The following is a 17,942-nucleotide window of genomic DNA, read 5'->3' as shown; positions in this document are numbered from 1 at the left end:
GCAGAGCAGTCTAACTGGTGGCCTAAGAATAGTTCAGGATCATGGAGTACTCCTGGCCAGCCCACCACCTGCTTCGCTCATAGCTCATAGCCCTGTCTGGGCTGCAACAGTCAGGCTAGACCAGGCACAGGTACAGCTGGGGGTGGATACAAGCTGGGATGGGGATGGCTGCAGGTGAGTGAGAGCTGTGAGGGGCATCCAGCCCTCTCTGCTGGACCATGTACAGAACGAGGACTGATATTCAGAAATACTCAATAGATGGCAGGGAAAGGTACATCCTGCCTAAGCAAGGGAATCTGAAATAATATCAAATACCTTAGAAAGCCTAGAAACTGAAGAGAAGTGGGTCAGATCATGTGGTTGGATTTTATGGCTAATGTGTATCCAGAGGGCAGAGCTAGGTATGAATGACATTTACAAAATGTTCTTTTCCTTTCTTTTTGACTTCTGAGAAATGTCTGTTGAAGAGTTGGATTTAGTTGTACACTAGAAGAGAATGTTGAAAGACTTCAGTAAAATATCTCAAACAAAAAAGGCTGTCTGAAAATTCAATGGAATACATTGAACATTCTGAAAGATGTAAGAACCAGACAAATTCACTCTTGATGGGAAGCTATCCACGAAAAAATAAGATAGACTTGGATGAAACACAGGGGCTAGGATTCCCTTCATAATAACTCTTCAAAACCCCATTGCCTGAAGTGTTCACAAGTAAAGGGAAAAGGTGGAAAAGATCTCCCTGAAACATATTAGGTGAAAGGGATAAAAGGCGAGTCAAACTGAAGAAGAAAAAACCTACAGAGCTCAAACCAAAGCAGTAGAAACAGTTACTGGAGTAACTGTATGAGACTTTCAGACTAGATAATATCACTGAAAACAGAGAGCTCAGCTGTGGGACTGAGATGCAGGGAACATCTCAAGATTTAAAACTACATTTAATTTGTAGAAAGAATGAGCTTACAAAATGATCCACAGAAAAAAAAAACAAAACAACAAATGGAGTGGCTGTGCCTCCAGTGGCAAATTTTAAAGTATAGGAGAAATGATGAAGACCCTGTGTTACAAGAGAATAAACAACCAGTTGCTAAAGTCATGGGTAACAATAGGACACATCTATTAATAATACTAAGGTGTTTTGCCATCAGAGAAACCCTGCAGTGGCTCTGCAACAAAAGTGGGTATGAGCTAATGCTTGTAACATCCCTATGATGAAGGGTGCTCTTATTTGTCACATACAGCAGATGAAGCAACCTACCTATGACCACATTTTTTTAGCTATGATTAGATCTCATGACCTTCTGCCTCCATGTCCTCTGTCCTAGGCCATAGTTCAGTACTAAATGAATCTGTGTATGAAATACTGAATTTACATCATAAATAAAACCAGAGTTGTTCCGGCTGGCTCACAGGGGCACAGCAAATCTAAAGAAAGTCTGGCAACAAACAAATCAAAAGGACTAGAAACTCAATATCTTAAGCACTTAGGGACTGAACAAGAGCAGATACTTATACTTAGTAAGCAACTGTAGCTTGGTGACATTTTTTCCAGGATGGACCTAGAACACAAAAGCACCAAAATATTTGTTCTGCAGAGCTAAACTGGACCATAAGCAAAACAGAAAACATGTATTTATGACAAAAAGTAGAAGTCTGAGTGGTGCAGAGATGGTTCATCTAATTTTCTCATTTGACAAGCTGAACGTGACTTTACATTGAAAGAGAGAAATGTAAGTGTAGGGAAATGGATTGCTGCTCAGAGAAAGATATGGAGGGAGTGGCTGGGAACACACAGATCATGAGTGGGAACATAACTGTTCCGAGAATTAAAAACACCTAGAAATTCTATGTTCCCATTATTTCTGTTTCATTTATCTATGTGCTTGTGTATACACGTACCCACCTATATATGTATACACATCTATGTGTTTATATTTCACATGAGAAACATCAAGGGCTAGGAATGAATTTTTTAGAAGTTTTATCATTATTTGTTTGCTAATGATGACATTGATGGAGAATACTTGGAGCCAAGAGGAAATGTAGAGCTCCCCTTAACTGGATGTGTTTTGATTAGGAGCATTATAGTCCAAGCCCCTCTCTAATGCTTAATTTTTAGACAGTTTTTCTTGCCAAGACCTTTGCTCACTAGTGCACAAATGATTCTTTTAACTTGTTTGGTGTCTTCTATATATGAATCATTGGATGGTCCACAATCCATATAAATACATGCATTGATGTGTGTTCCGTGTAACGATTACAGGGCAGAGGCCTTTGGAAAGTTTTTCCTCTGAAAGTTTTAAGTATCAAAATTTGGTTACAGGTTAGCAAGCAGCTGGCTATGAGGCAAAACAGAAAAGCCAAATTCTTAAAGCATAAAGTAGGGATGATCTCTTTAGCATTGATCTATCTATGGTCAGCAGAGCACCATAGGTGACAGGTAAAAACCCCATATGTGTATCTATGTCTTGCACTGAATCCTCTCCCATGCAGTTTTTCACAATGAATGGCCCAGGCAAAGCCAGAGACAAAGAGATGGGTAACTGTGTAGATAATAAAACATGCATTTCCTACATTGCCTACAGAAACACACGTCATTTCTACATACAGGAAACTGGCCTTAAAAAGTGTAAAAAGTGACTTGGAGAAGCTTAATAGGGTGTGGATATTCTCTGCCTCTCAAAAGAAAGTACAGTATCAAATAAAATTATCAGGTGGCAGGCTAGAAAAAAAACTAAAGAAGGCAGTGCATTTTTTGCACTTTGCCTGTAGAATTCATTGCCACAGGATATTGTGGACAGTGAGTGTGTGGTTGCGTTTAGAAAATACTAAGACAAATAAATGTTAAAAAAATATCAGCAGGGTAGGTAATACCAAAAATACCACTGTAGTTCAGGTAGTCCTTGAGCTTCAGACTTCTGAATGCGACAGAATATGCCAGGAAAGTATTCTATATGCTTGTTCTGTTTTTATAGTCCTTCCTTCAAATCTGCTGTTTACCACAATTGGACATGTTTCTGTGCCAGGTGGATCATAGCATGGTTGGCTTGATGCTGTCAAAGAAATCTTGCTTTTGATGCTTAATTTCTTATTTACTACTTGCAGTACTTATATAGACCATGATCTGTATTTTCCCAATAGAGCAAATCCTGTGGAAAGGGTGAATATCCCAGTTTAGTTAATATCAAGGCTCCTTTTAAATGTAATTATGTTAATGTTCAATTTACACAAATAATGATGTGTTAATATTTCTGAGACGTTATCTGAAAATTATATAAAATGCAAAGAGGAATTTAAAAGAATTTCAGTATAAGGCTTTTAAGGATCTAAATTTTTTCTTGACCAAGGATGGTAGTTCATTCACAACTCCTGTTAAAAGGGAAAGTACTTCAAGTACTAATATTCTGACCAAATGAGCCCTAATGATTCAAACACTCATACAACATGATCTTGTGACACTTCAGAGTAATCCCATTGAACCTAATGGATCTAGATAGATTTTGAAAAGTGGGATGTAAGTGTGTGTAGAGTTGACATCTAAGCAACTTTCAAAAGATCAGCATATACTGGTCTTAAAATTTTGACTCCTGTGTCCATTGTAATTGGTTTTTCAATGTTCTAAGTAAAGAATCATCCTAACACAGTCCTGTTTTTTGTAATAAAGTGGATTTTTTTGAAATATCTGAACTGTCAGTGGTGATGTGTAGGACTCCAGGTGCTCCCGCTCATGGTATTGTGGAAGGAGATGACTTTAAATACGGGGCCCGGGTTTACTTCAAGTGCAACGCAGGTTACAGCTTAAAAGGCAGCCGTGTTGCCTACTGTCAGCTTGATGGGATTTGGTCAACACGTCATCCTGAATGTGGTAAGGTCACTTTAAGTTTTAAATCTTATCAAATATTTTGGCCAGTGTATTCCCATGAAACTAGACTATCTAAATCTCACTTGAAATTTGGAAGGTCTGTGACATAACACATCCTTTTGTCTTCCTTGTCTTCCAATAGGAATTCTTATTTTACTTTGCTGGAACCCCAGCCTGCAAGACTTTTTTATATAAAGGTCTGACTGAAACTTAAATTCACTGAAAATTAATAACCTCAAAGTCTTTAGGCATATATCCTTCTTACACACAGATTGAAAATGCCCAGGACCAAAGCCAAGTGAGGGACATAGTGCGACAATGAATAGTTACTCCCATTACTCTGTATGTCTGACACCTTCTCTGCAGAAGTCTGGTGCACTCTGTGGAGGTGAATAGGGGCTTACTGTGTGAACACTAGACTCTTATTTCAACAGAATTCCCATCCTAGACAAAAATTGATTAAAAAGAAACTTCCATTCATTCTGACTGTGCAGGATGGCATGCCTACCGTTCACATTGGTTCAGCTGTAAAATTCCTTCTTGTCATCCAAAGAGACTTTAAATTTTCTTTAGTTGATTTGCACTGCACAATTTAATTTCCATATTCCAGAATAATTTGTGTCAAACGATAAAGTGTTTTTACAACTGTGTTATGTCAAACAGTGTACATTTTGGGGGGAGTGTTGTAACACAGCTGTATATAAATTCATTTGAAAGAGCAAGCAATAGGTATTCTTCTATCTAGAGAGAAGTCTCCAACTGCAGTAAATGTAATGTCAGGATCATGCCAAGTCCCTGCTGCATCATGGCCCTGGCTAAAGATCTATAGAAAGAGCTGTCTCTAGACTTGGCAGTCACTGAAGTGCTAGGTCTCTCCTTCCCAGATGTTTTCTCTTTGTTTTTAATAAATCAAAAAGGTCATAACCCTGAGCCTAAGGAAAAAGACAATTACTGTCAAAGTACTGAAATAAGAGAAGGCCTTAAGTGACTTACGTGGTCAAGCTTTTGGTACATTTGGAAACACGCACTCTGCTGATCAGATGATGCCTCCAGGCCAGCCATCAGTGCAGAAGGCAACTTGCAAATAAAGCATTATTCTGTGGGGGATTCTCTGTAGTCTTTAGCTGCTATCAAGTTATCAGTCACTTATGGCTCAAAAGTGAGAGAGCCTGTCTGGTACAAAGAAGGAAAATGAAGCCAAATGAAAAGGAGACAGGGCTCTCTGTTCTTCCCTTTCTCCTGGGAAAAAGGAAGTTCAGACCTCCTTGTTTACCGGATACGACCTGTGGAAAAGTATTTAAGTATATGTATAGCCTTCAGCATATGCTAAAATCCAACGCTTGCAAAGAAAACACTGCAATATAGACTTAGCTTGAATGATAAACTCACTGTTAAAAGCACATGCTCTTTGAAGTGGCATTGTTATGGCTGGCTGTGTGTTTACACACTTTGCTGAGCTGGGCTTTGTCTGGTGGCACAAGGTAGGACTTTGTGACGTGACAGGGCCATACCTTTGCACTGTAACTGCGCTGATTTCACAGCGATTTAAATAAATGTTATATGTTGGTGCTTTTGTGAACTGAGGCTCAGCAAGCAGCCGAGTCTGAAGCAATGATATGAAGAGGTAATTTTGGGGCAATTGATATGTCCCAGTCCTCTGGGCCCTCTGTGAGCAGCACCAACACCAGCTGTCTAAACTAGATGTTCACTGGTTATCATGCACTGAGATGCCAGGAAGAGAAATTAAACAGAGTTGCATGTTACTGTTGTCCTGACAAGAAAACTGAGGTAAAATCCAAAGAGAAAAAAAGTACCTTGTCAGCTGCTAAATAGAAAGAGCAGAGGAGTTAAAAATAAAGGAAAAATCATCTTCTAGCATCACGTAGTGAATACTGTCCTCTAGATTTAGGCCAAAAATCTAAGTTTATTGAGAAAAAAAAAAAAACAGAACAAAAAAAACCAACAAAAATTAAAAAGAAGTGGAAAATACTGGGAAGGGGGAACTAAAAGAGGTTTTATAGGCAGAATATAGCATGAGTAAGCTTTTCATATTAAATTTTTGTTGTCAGTAAATACACACATATGTTCTCTTTCAATTCCTGTATTTCCCTGGATTATTGAGATATCTCTCTCAGTGCTAAGAAAATAAAATGCAACCAAACATAAAAGCAAAATTAAGTAGTCTAGTTTTATTATCCAAGTGCAGTGAAGTATTGAAAATACAGAAAAGGGAAAAGAATGCCAAGGGCCTGTTTCCTGCAAATATTTTAAGTGCAGCCTTTTATGCTGTTGAAGAAGCCTTGTTAATATTAATGGCATGTTAACATCATCTAAAGTCAAGGTTCTTTTTCAGGATTGTCAGCTATTTCTTAAGGTTTTAACAATTTGAGAATTTTTAGCAATTTGAGAATCTTATGCTTTCAGTGAGACTAAAGTATGTGTTATAAACAGACATCTCTATATTATAATTTCTTCTTTAATATTTGACATTTTCAAAGACAGGAATCCCAGATGGGTCTTGAAAAGGCATCTTTAATAAAGTGTAGATTGTTTAGTAACATCTGAATGAAATGCCAAGCAATTTGATGGGTGAAATTAATGTAGTGAACCTGATAAAATGATTACTATCTTTTTCCCCTATCATTAGTTCTAGAAGAAAAAAACTGCTCAGATCCTGGTGGCCCACTCAATGGCTACAGAAGAGTAGTAGAAGACACTGGGCTCTTGAATGGACGCTATGCAAAAATTGGCACAGTCATTGCTTTCTTTTGTAACAACTCGTATGTTCTTAGTGGCAATGAACAGAGGACCTGCCAAGACGATGGAGAATGGTCAGGGAAGCAACCAATCTGCATAAAAGGTAGTTTACAAACTTTTTTACCACAACTCACACAAGCTGCTATGGTTTTACTGGATTGTGTTTAATATCATTTGCACTTGACAAACAATCATTTTTGCTAAGAATAAGCTGTCTGGCTGATACCTGATACTGAGCTTGGTAGTTTGCCAGCTCTACTGGCTGCTATACTCAGACCGAGAAGATGCCAATGATTCCAGAAGATTCCATCTTTAAACAGGGAAAGGAATGTTCCCTAAGACTCTTATTGTCCTCATTCTAGGATTGAACCTGCATGATATCAAAATCAAAGAAGATCAGGTGGGAATTGAAATAGAATGAAATAATTGTTTCATGAGACCATTAACAATCAGTTGCTGTCATAGGGAATAGCTGTCCTCTCACAATCCTTTTAAAACACTGGGACCAGTCATGAGTGCAAAAGGCAGGGCCTGTACATTACAGCCTTAAAGACATGATTAAATTATCTGTATTCATCAAAACACTGAATCACACCTTTGAATTGTTTGCTGAAAAGGGAATTATGCTCTTGACCTGGAGCTATTCTACTAAGTGTCTATGAACCCCTGAGTTAGTGAATGAATGAATGAATGAATGAATGAATGAATGAATGAATTTGGGCTGGGGAACTGCTAAATTCATTTTATGAAAGCAATTTCTTGACATATGGATTTTTGTTTAAACTGAAATGGTGCTAATATAAGGAAATATGTGTCCCCTAGGGAATTTGCTTTATTGTGTTGTTTTAGATGAAAATAATCTCTCCCTGCAGCATATAATCATCTGTGGAAAGCATCTTTATTGATGCTTACTGTGATACTGACATAATGGTTAACATATAAATCAATCACAAAGAACTAGATATTGTTAGATTACACAGAGCACAAGTGCTCAGGCATACAGATAAAATCCATCCTGGAAGGTTCCTTTCCTTCCACTCAGGGCAGCAGGAAAGAGATCCTGGCAGAGTTATTTGAACTGATAAACCTGAACATTTTATCCTATTCTTAAAGAAAGTAAACGGAATGTGCAAAACTAGAAATTGTAGATCTCCTTTCTGTTATTTTATGCATATTCAAGTAACTTCGAGGGGCTCCTTTGAATCAGAGCCTCCAATTCCTTCTATGAGTACACAATCAGATTCTTAGAAGGCCATAACATCCTGCAGCCTTTCTCGGTATGCCTACTCACTGGGATTAGCTGTGTGGGGCTACACAGATGGAAATTAGGTATTTTAATATATAATTCCATTACTGGAAAAGTTTGCTCTGATACAAAACCATCAGCCATAGTGGTGCAAGTCTGGCATTCAGACACACTGAATGGTGTAAAAATCTTCCTCTTCCACTGTCTGGAAGTCCCAGTACAGAGGATGTTCAGTAGCTTACACTGTTGTAAATGGGATAGACCTTGTGAACTGTGGAGAAATATTTTTCCAAGGCTTTAGGTTTTAGATCTATCTTTATTTTAATGCACGTAACTTAACTGCCTCTTTTCTTAATCCAGTCCACTATAGTTAGTGAGAGGAAAGGTTGAAAATGTGTATGAACCATAGCACTTGAGCTGTGAATGTGAAAAAGTACTGTGCAACATTATATTTTTTCTAGCCTGCAGAGAGCCAAAGATCTCTGACCTGGTGAGACAGAAAGTGCTTCCAATGCAGGTTCAGTCAAGGTGAGAATGCAATATCTCAACTACAGTTTAAAGAAAAAATGTGATTGCTTTCCCCCTCCTCTCCTTTTCACTCCATGTGTTTAGCCTGCCTGAGCAGCGATTCCTACAAAACCACTGATAACTGAGCAATGCTGGGAGGGGAGGTCTGATTAAGCACAGGTTGCCAGCTGCTGGAGGCAGCCAGGAAGAAATGCACAGATAGAGATGGGCAAACTACAGGATGATGCTGGAATTCTGCTCGCAAGCTTGTGATGGACTATGAGAACAGTCTAAGAACAGTTCCTTGGGGCTAGTGATGTGTGTTAAAATATGAACATGTGCCATCTTAGTGCACAGGGAGAGCACAAGGAGAGAAGAGAGTATAGCAGTGCAATCTGCTCCCAGTAAGTTTCACCATCCAAAGCAATATAGCACGATTTATATAGGCTGGGCATGAGGGAGAGGAGGAAGTAGAGTAGGAGGAGAGGAAGGAATGAAAGATTAGACCCTTCCTGGGCTTACCCTTCTGATGATTTCTTGAAATAAACCCAGTCTGAATTAGTTATATTGCAATGTTCAGGTTCATTTTCATCCAAGTAGTAATTTCTCATTTCAGGGTTATTTTTGAAGTACATGACTCATTTAATTTTAGTTGCAGTGCAAGAACTGTCCTCATCTTTGGTCTTAAGAACAGTCATATCAGGTCAGAATAAAGGTCCAGCTCAAGCCATAGCCTGTCTCTGGCAATAGCCAGTAGCAGGTGCCTAGAGAAGATTTGAGGAACAAGGCAAGCATATACTTCCCAATCGCTCTGCCACTCTCCAGGTCTGTGATGTATGATTGTAGAGATGGCCCTGAGAAGCCGACATAAGGCTTTAGTAGCCATTAGCAGATTTTTCTCCCTTAAATTTCTTTCTTAACTTTTGGATACAGGTCTTGTTAGGCTAAATGTTTCAGATATGAATACCAGCTGTATTGAGAGCATATACATGCCTCCCATCCATAAGATGCCATGAGATATTGGCATCTCATGGTTTTTTGACTGTTTTTAATCCCTTGAAGTAGAATCTCCATTTGATAGGTCAAGAGTGAGGCAAAATCTGGATTATGCAATATTGCAAGTCACCTGTGAGTTTGGAATGGGACCCTGGCAGACTAAGTATGACCACAGCAGCTCTCATCCTTCTTCCAAAATCCAAGAGACTTGCCATTGTTCTTGTTCTTAGTAATTTTACTTTCCTATTATGTATCGCCTCACAGATTGGATATGATGGAGGTGCCTGTGTCTTGCTGTGATAAAAAATGAAATCATCATGAGAAAAAAAATAATGTCTTTTCTGGATGTAGGCAATACCAGAAATCTCAAGGGAAACTAATTTCCTGCTGAATTTTTCAGATATGAAAAGGGTTTTTTTGTAGATGTGAGCTTTTAAGCATTAGAGCAAGGGACTCATTCTAAATTATAAAAATTGAAGTATGACTGGAGTCAAGCTTATGGTCCATATCTAAGCTGGTGCATATATTTACTTCTTAATTGTGCGCCCTGTTTCAGCTAATCAGTACAATTTCTAAGTGGAAGCTTAGCGATTATGAAATTATAAAATCTCTGTGGTGAGACAATTATCTCTGTTAATTGCTAACTCAAGCAACTTCAGCAACATCATTAATCTGAATCAATTCCTAATACTGTCTATTAAAATACTCACTAGAGAAAAGATGTGCCTAGCTCCCCTCTACTGAGAATTAATTACAGCAATGCCAAATTCAGGTGTAATTTCTTTATTTAAAAAATGGTATCTCAGTCCTTTTGAGAGTGGAAAAACTTCCACATTCAGAGGCAACCGATTGCAATTCAGAAACTGTAAAATGAAAAAAGAGACACAAATAGGATATGTACAAACATGTGTAATTATATATGTGTGCATACATATGTAAATAAAATAGCTGGGATGTAGATGGGAGTATTGCTAAACTATGCTGGAATGATAATTTTTCCTTATTCTTTCACAAGAAACGTCATATGATTTTAAATGATACTTAACACAACTGGTGATACAGTTATGGTAATGATTCCTTTTATAATATTATAATGATTGTGTTCTTTGTGCCTTGAAACAGAGAAACACCTTTGCATCAACTTTACTCTTCTGCATTCAGCAAGCAAAAGCTTCAAATCTATCCAACCAAGAAGCCAGCACTGCCATTTGGAGAACTGCCCCCAGGGTACCAGCACTTGCACACTCAGCTCCAGTATGAGTGCGTTTCTCCTTTCTACCGCCGCCTGGGCAGCAGCAGGAGGACTTGCCTGAAGACAGGAAAATGGAGTGGGAGAGCCCCTGTGTGTATTCCAAGTGAGTCTCCAAGGGAAAGAAATGTGCACATCTCTTGGGTGAATGAGGGAAAAGGATGTGTGTTCATCTTAGATATTTAAAGAGTCACAGCAGTGTAGGCTGCCTATACTTCCAGCTGGGAGAAAGGAGCAATAAAGCTTGAAGGATATATGTGTCTTTTTATCCACCAGTAGAACTTGAGCAGTTGATGGTAAAGTGATCAGGCTTTCAGCACTGCAATTTGCCATTAATTTTTCTACTCTTTTATTGAGCAAAAGGTGTAGTGAGTCTTTCTCCTGATTTGAAATAGTTTTCCTACTACCACTTCATGCTTTTCTGTATTATTTACTACAAATGGGATTTTTCTTTTATTTGTATACTTTGGCACACAGCTGACAAAACCATCAAAGTTTAAGCAATAGAAGGGAGAGACTGCAATTTTAAAGAGGCTCTTCCTTTAATAAACCCTGCTAAGGAAGGGTTCATATTGCAAACTGTAAGTCTACATAAAATCTTATGCAGAGCTAGTGCACAAAGCAAGTTAGGGTAAGAATGTCAAAAGATTTGGTAAACGCCACTACTGACATCAAGCAAACTGTGAAAAGTAGATCTTAACAATAGACAATTTTTTATTGTTCTTGTTTGTGGTTTTACTTTGAGATCATATAATATATTTTGAAAAGTATCATGTTCAATCTCTCTCACTATGGACACGCACACACTCTATCCCAGAAAAAGCTTCCTAAGGGAGACTAAAAAATGCAACCATGCAAGATAACTCTTTCAACTGAAGTAAACCTTTCATAATATAAGGGATTTTACCCCAGGTTCAAGCCTGGATAACATATTCCTACAACAAGGCAGAGCTTTTTATTTTCCCCAGGATGACTGTTGATTTAGATGCATTTGCTTCAACATTCTTGTTGCAAGACAAGTCTGTTCTTATAGGCATGAATTGGCCTGTGCAAAGATTCATGCCAGGGGAGGCCTCACAATTACACTGTGACTGCCTAGGATGAATTTTAGTGCACTGATGGCTTTATGGCATTTTATGATAGACAAGAATCAGGGGTGTTCTTTCCATTTCTTTGTGCGGTCATCTCATTATAGTGCAGCTCAATAAGGTTGTTGTGAAAATTCACCCAGTCAAGTGCTAAATCCACATTCCTACTTTACCCAGGAATTCAGATAATAATGGAAAACTTGACTATTTTTTTAAAGTTATATAAAATACTCCTATAATTTTGCAAGTCAGAGACAGAGGCTAATTAGACAACTGTCCTTCATACTCATCATTGCAGTTTAGTTTCTTTTGGCACATCCTAAGACGGAATCAAGAATAATACTCAGATTCTTTCAGGGAGAAGGTGTTACCTACTTTTTGCTTCATGTTTCCTCAGTCTGTGGAAAAGCAGAGAACATCACCCTTCAGAAGGCAGTGACCTCTATGAGGTGGCCATGGCAAGCAGCCATCTACCGCACAGCCAGTGGGGTGAAGGAGCACAGCCTTCGGAAAGGGGCCTGGATCCTTATCTGCAGCGGGGCCCTGGTGAACGAGCGCACCGTGGTGGTGGCAGCTCACTGTGTCACTGACCTGGGCAAGACTACTGTTCTCAAGACAGCAGAGATCAAGGTGGTTCTGGGCAAATTCTACAGAGATGATGACAGGGACGAAAAGACTATCCAGAACCTGCGGGTGAGTAAGTCCAACAGGAGTGAAAAATGATGAGCACAGGTAGAGGCTGATCACATCTGTCTTGTATGGGGAGAAAAAGTTCAGCCTTTGGGCAATACACTCTTCTGCTGTTTTTTGAAATGCATGTGTAGATACTTCAGTGCCATGGCACAAGAAGGGCACATGCTGCAGTTCATTGAATTCCTCGAAGCTGTCCAACTAATATATTCACCCCTAACACAAAACATTAAGAAAATAGCTCAGGTTCTGTGGGCCATAATGTCTTGAGTGATATTGCCAGAAAAAAGTAGGAGAGATGCCAGCTACTGTCAAAATTGATTAGCATAATTTATGAGGGAAACACTTGTGCTCTAAATCCTGGTGATGCCATGAGCACATTTCACTTCTCAGCCCCAAGGCCGTACAGCTCTAAACTGAAAAGAAGTTTATGTCTGACTCCAGCTCCAAAAATAGCACCTTGGGCTCATCAGAGTGATTTGCTTTTTTCAAGTAGAACTAGAAAGACTGAAGTCAAACTGAGGAGAAATACAGCAAATTTGGGTATGCACGTCACTTTTTGGGGGGAACTGTGGGGCCTCTGAGTTAATTAATGGATTTTATCCAAAATATCATAAATAACTTGGTTCTTTCCCTCCTGACCCCTTTTTAATTTCTTTCTCTAATCCCATCTTTTTCATAATTTTCCTGTAATAAAATATATTACTTTTTTTTACAGTATTTCCTTATAGGAATCCTATCTGTTCTTGTAGCATTTCATTAAGGAAACAAGCAGTAAAGGTTTGGCCCCAGTACTATGTAATGCATTGCTAGTACTCTTTTTTGGTGGGAAGTCAGTTGCAGTTCAATAAGAAGGTAACATTTTAATTCAAAGCCCTACTCCCATCCAAATTCCACAGGCTGAAGGTATCATGGCAGGTAAAACCTTTTCAGTACACAGTAGAAAAACCTGAACTGCATATTAACTCCCCATTTTGCTAGAAAATGTCCTTGACTGCTTTTGAGTAAGAAGTGTTTCATGCAATAAAAACTGTCCTGAAATCCAAGAGAAAAAAAATGTCAGAAGATGCTTGATCCGTGCACGTTTCTCATTTCAGTGAAAGAACACCATAGGTGGGGATAGAGGAGAAGTATGCAAAATAAACTCACTTGTATTTTAGTAGTATGGAAAGAGGGCTGCTGACTTGCCGTTGCTGTTAACCCTGCAATTCTTCCTACTCTGTTTCCTCTCCAGATTTCTGCCATCATAGTGCATCCCAATTATGACCCCATATTACTTGATTCCGATATAGCTGTCATAAAACTCTTGGACAAAGGCAGGATCAGCAGTCGTGTTCAACCCATTTGCTTGTCATCTTCTCATGACTTGACTTCATCTACAGAGGATTTAAAGATAATGGTTACTGGCTGGAAGGTATTGGCTGACATTAAAGATCCCGGATACAAGAATGACACAATCCGCATGGGAGTTGTTCAGATGGTGGATTCACTGTTGTGTGAGCAACAGTATGAGGATAATGGGATACAAGTCAGCATCACTGACAGTATGTTCTGTGCCAAACAAGACCACACAGCCTTTTCTAATATCTGCCCTGCTGAGACTGGTGGGATTGCAGCCATAACTTTGCCAGGAAAAGCATCTCCTGAGCTAAGGTGGCACCTGATGGGATTAGTGAGCTGGGGTTATGATAAAACTTGCAGCCTAGAACTCTACAGTGGCTACACCAAAGCTCTTCCCTTCAAAGACTGGATTGAGAAGAACATGAAATAAAAATCTGAGTCTGAAAATGTCATTTTTTAATATAATATCTCTCTCAGTCTCTGCTACTTAGGTTTCTCATCCCAGTGATGAGACATATCTGGGATAAGGTTAAGGCAGACAGCCTGGTAATGTGTCCTAGGATCAGATATTTCATCAGGCTACTTTTACTTAACCCATGACAGAGGGTCTTGGTGCATGAGAAGTTTTGCCATATTTTGTCTGTCTCCCCTGGTGGGAGGATGATGCTTTGCTCCTGAGTCTGACATGCAGAAACAGGACAGTAAATTCTGTCTGAAATTATCCTGTAGTGTGGAGTTCCCTGGAGAAATTGATGGTGAGCCTCTCCCAAAGATCTGTGTGACTGAGTGGATTAAGAGTCTGGAAAGAGTAGCCTGCATTCATCATGACGGATGAGCTTGTTACGGTATGTGCTGTCTGTATTGCCATAGTACAATGTAATCTTCTTCCCTCCCAAGTACTTTACACATTTAAATAAACCATGGTTTGTTTTTTTAACCAACATACTCATCATCTGACATTATTTAGGTCCATTGTTGCTTTATCTGTGTCACATTCTAGGAACTCTCTATTGCCCTTGTCTCTTTGCATATCACTCTCACTTGGGACTCTTCAGGAACACCAAAAGGCAGAATCAGCACAAAATTCAAGGACTATATAAAAAACAAGGGTTTTTTTCTTAATACACCCAGTGCTGCTATTGTACATGAACCACTACAATGAAATGTACAGAGGTGTTCTCTTTCACCTTGTATTCTAAAGAGATGAAAACACAAACCAGATTTTAAGTACACTTTTTCCAAGTGGGTTATTTCAAAGAACGACTGAAATCTCAGGAAAACTTTCAGTTTCCATTAGTTCCCATACATTTGTGGTAAAACTACTCCTCTGTAGCTCTTCAGGGTGAAGAATAATGTCCAGGTCTCACACTTAGCAGGTGCTTTTTTTGAACTGAGGCTGAACTGTTTGACATCAAAGGGTAATGTTGTCCAGGGAGACACCGGGGTGTCCTCATGGTCCTTAGTCACTGCTCTTTCACTAAACCATTCTCTCTTCTCTATTCAGTCATGGCTAAAAATTAGGGATTCATCCTATAAAAGTTGGGGAGGAGAGACAGTAATGACTGTCTTCCATCAAAAATGATTTCTTGATAAGTCATATATGACACTCTGGAATTTTTAGGACCTTCAAATTACTACAGTGCCCAAACAAGCTTACAGCAGTAGTTAGATGTGAAGGCTGGGAATCTGATGAAAAGATTTAGTGCTCTTACAAAGAAGCACTCAGAACCTGCAGTTGTGTTTCTCCTATTGCATGGCTATGGCAACTCTAAGTTAGCAAGTCTGATTTCAGCTCTGATTCTCTGATGCTGTAAAATCTCATTAAGAGTTTCTACCCACTCTTGAATCTAAAAACTGCTGCTAAAAGGACTATTAGTATTGGACATCATTCCATGTAATTTATTTTTTATTTCCTTGGCAGAAATACTTATTGTGTTTTGCTTTTGCACTTTTCTTGTTTTCACTGGCAATAGGACCACATGATGTTGCTTAAATCAAAAAGTTTAAGGGCTACAATCAAAGTATATTGCTTTTCTTTATCTTTTTAGTCTGTCTTCTCCTGCCAGGAGATTATGCTTGGCCGAAAAACTGCATGGCAACAACAGCAACAAAAATCCTGAATTAAATGTGAAAAACATTATGTGTTTCATTCCTCTGCCGGCAGGGACACATGCCAATGAATGTGTGGTACTCCCCTACTGACAGAATGGGTTAGAGGAAATTAGGTGTCAGTTTTGGAGAAGCACAAACTTGCAGAAAGTCAGCATGTGTTTCTTCCTAACACTAATGACAAAGAACGAAATGAGAAAGCCCTTTCATGATTACATTAAATGAGAGTTTCTACACTCTAAATAATTATTGTATTATTTAATGGTAAACAGAAATCATAAAGACCTGTGAGCTGGTTGTCTTCTCAGTTATGACACCATGACTGCATTGCTTTCCATAGCATTATTGCTCTCCACTGTTACAACCGAGAGAGACAAGGTCCTAAAAGCTTTTCTCCCTTTAGGATTTGCCCAGTCCAAACAGATCTGCAAAAGTCTGTTTTAATTCCAGCTTTAGACTTCAATCTTCTCCTTTTACTAAAGATCAACCATATTTTAGTATTTACTGATCCTCTAACTGCTCCTCAGTGTTGATTCCCATCCCCATTTGGCTTCAAATCACTCACAGACCTGGCAATGAATAGCTGAAAGTTTCTGGGCTTGGACAGCAACAATATAGCTGTTCACTGGCTGTATATCACACAAAAGTACATTCTTGAACAGAAACTTGTAGGAATTCATGGAATTAAAATCTCAGGAGGTTGCTATAGCTGTGTATGCACAGCACTATTCAACTCCTTCATTCTACAGTCATGACGCTCTTCAAAGAAAGCAGAAGCAAGAAAATAGCCAGACACCTCTCAACCCCAGGACTCAGATTTTAGCACATTCCTTTACAGAAGGAGGATGAGGTTGCAGCATTTACTTCTATTTCTGGACCTCAATCATGTTTGAATCCTTGATTCAAATCTGGCTATCTCTAAATGCCGACATAATGTTTTATTTCTCAGGTTGTATGACGTACCTATTCACATGTATAAGTGAGCAGTCCTATCAATGTATTCAAGCACCTGTACCACATCTAGTATTCCCAGGAATTAAAAGCCAGCTTGTCCATCCTTTCCGTCAGGCTTATTATCCACAGCAGTTTCATGTTCACAGATGGAGCAGAACTATGCAGGAGTTAGCATCTAATGCCAATAACAAGGAAAAAATAGGGATAAATGTTTGAAAAAAAGCAACCTGTGACCTGGAATTGCTAATCCCTTAGATAGCTTGGCTCTATTTTTAAGATGTAGAACTATTTCAAACATGTCTTTCTAAACAGGTGAGGATCTGTGCCATCTGTTGGAGAAAGGGTGTGAAATAGCACAAGATGGATAGCAGCTCATTTTCCCTCCAAGGAAAAAGAGCTGTGCATTCTGGAAAGGTCATAAGGATATTGCTATGGAAAGAGGAGAGCAAAACACTCTGCATTCTTATTCACTCCAATGAGTGTATGTTTTTCCTTTGTATGTCTTTGGGGCTGCACCATACTTCCAAAAGCCAGGGTGCTTAGCTGAAAAATAGTACTGAAAGGAAATCGACATATTGAAATAGAAGCTCTTTTTAGGCACCCTCAGTGACTCTCACAGAATTGCCCTTGTAAATGGTTTCCATTGAAAATCTACGTCCATGGAAAGAGTACAAAAAAAAAAAAAAAAAGTGTGTATTTGATTAGGACTGGGGATTGCGTGATAGGCTGCATCCTGCCATTTTTTAAGGGCAAGTAACTGGAATTGTCTTGGTCGCAGGAAAAGCATCCCGGGGGAGTGGGAGTGGTGCGGAGGGTCAGACAGGCTTGCTCAGCTGTGCAACCCCTGCAGCCTCCCAGCTCCTTATCGTGTTAGGGGGCTTCCGCATGGCTGCTGGCTTTCTGTGCCACCTCCTCGGTGCAGAGGGAACGAGCTGTGGCAGAAATGTTTGTTCCCTGTGAAACGGGACATCAGGTTGGTCAGACTTGGATGGAAAGACAGCACTGAGGTTGGCGGGCAGAGCCTCAGCCGAGGGAAACGGGAGCGAAGGTGTGTGGCAGTGTCTGGGCGTGACACGCGTGTTCTGTGCCCCCGCACCTGAGTGCGCGTACTGAACAGGACAAAAGCTTCCTGCCCTACGCTGCAAA

The 17,942-nt window shown here is 39.4% G+C and overlaps 1 protein-coding gene across 2 annotated transcripts in view; it reads left to right on the top strand.

Annotated features, from left to right (window-relative positions):
* PAMR1 (peptidase domain containing associated with muscle regeneration 1) overlaps window positions 1-14,678 on the top strand; it is a 55,974-nt gene extending 41,296 nt beyond the window's left edge. Inside the window, exons 7-12 of one of the 2 annotated variants that reach the window (XM_042038623.1) lie at window positions 3,692-3,862; window positions 6,507-6,719; window positions 8,324-8,390; window positions 10,488-10,720; window positions 12,100-12,395; window positions 13,627-14,678. In XM_042038623.1, coding sequence (XP_041894557.1) covers window positions 3,692-3,862; window positions 6,507-6,719; window positions 8,324-8,390; window positions 10,488-10,720; window positions 12,100-12,395; window positions 13,627-14,163 — 1,517 coding nt within the window. In that variant the 3' untranslated portion in view covers window positions 14,164-14,678. The remainder of the gene's footprint in view (window positions 1-3,691; window positions 3,863-6,506; window positions 6,720-8,323; window positions 8,391-10,487; window positions 10,721-12,099; window positions 12,396-13,626) is intronic. The other variant, XM_042038624.1, reaches the window with a different exon arrangement.
* Window positions 14,679-17,942: the final 3,264 nt, after the last annotated feature.

This window comes from Corvus kubaryi, unplaced genomic scaffold, assembly GCF_017639235.1.
Source record: "Corvus kubaryi isolate FWS band 111438036 unplaced genomic scaffold, C.kubaryi_AGA036_p1.0 37392, whole genome shotgun sequence".
Classification (NCBI taxonomy): domain Eukaryota; kingdom Metazoa; phylum Chordata; class Aves; order Passeriformes; family Corvidae; genus Corvus; species Corvus kubaryi.
The sequence above is the reverse complement of the archived record's forward strand: the minus strand, read 5'-3'. Positions and strand labels throughout refer to the sequence as shown.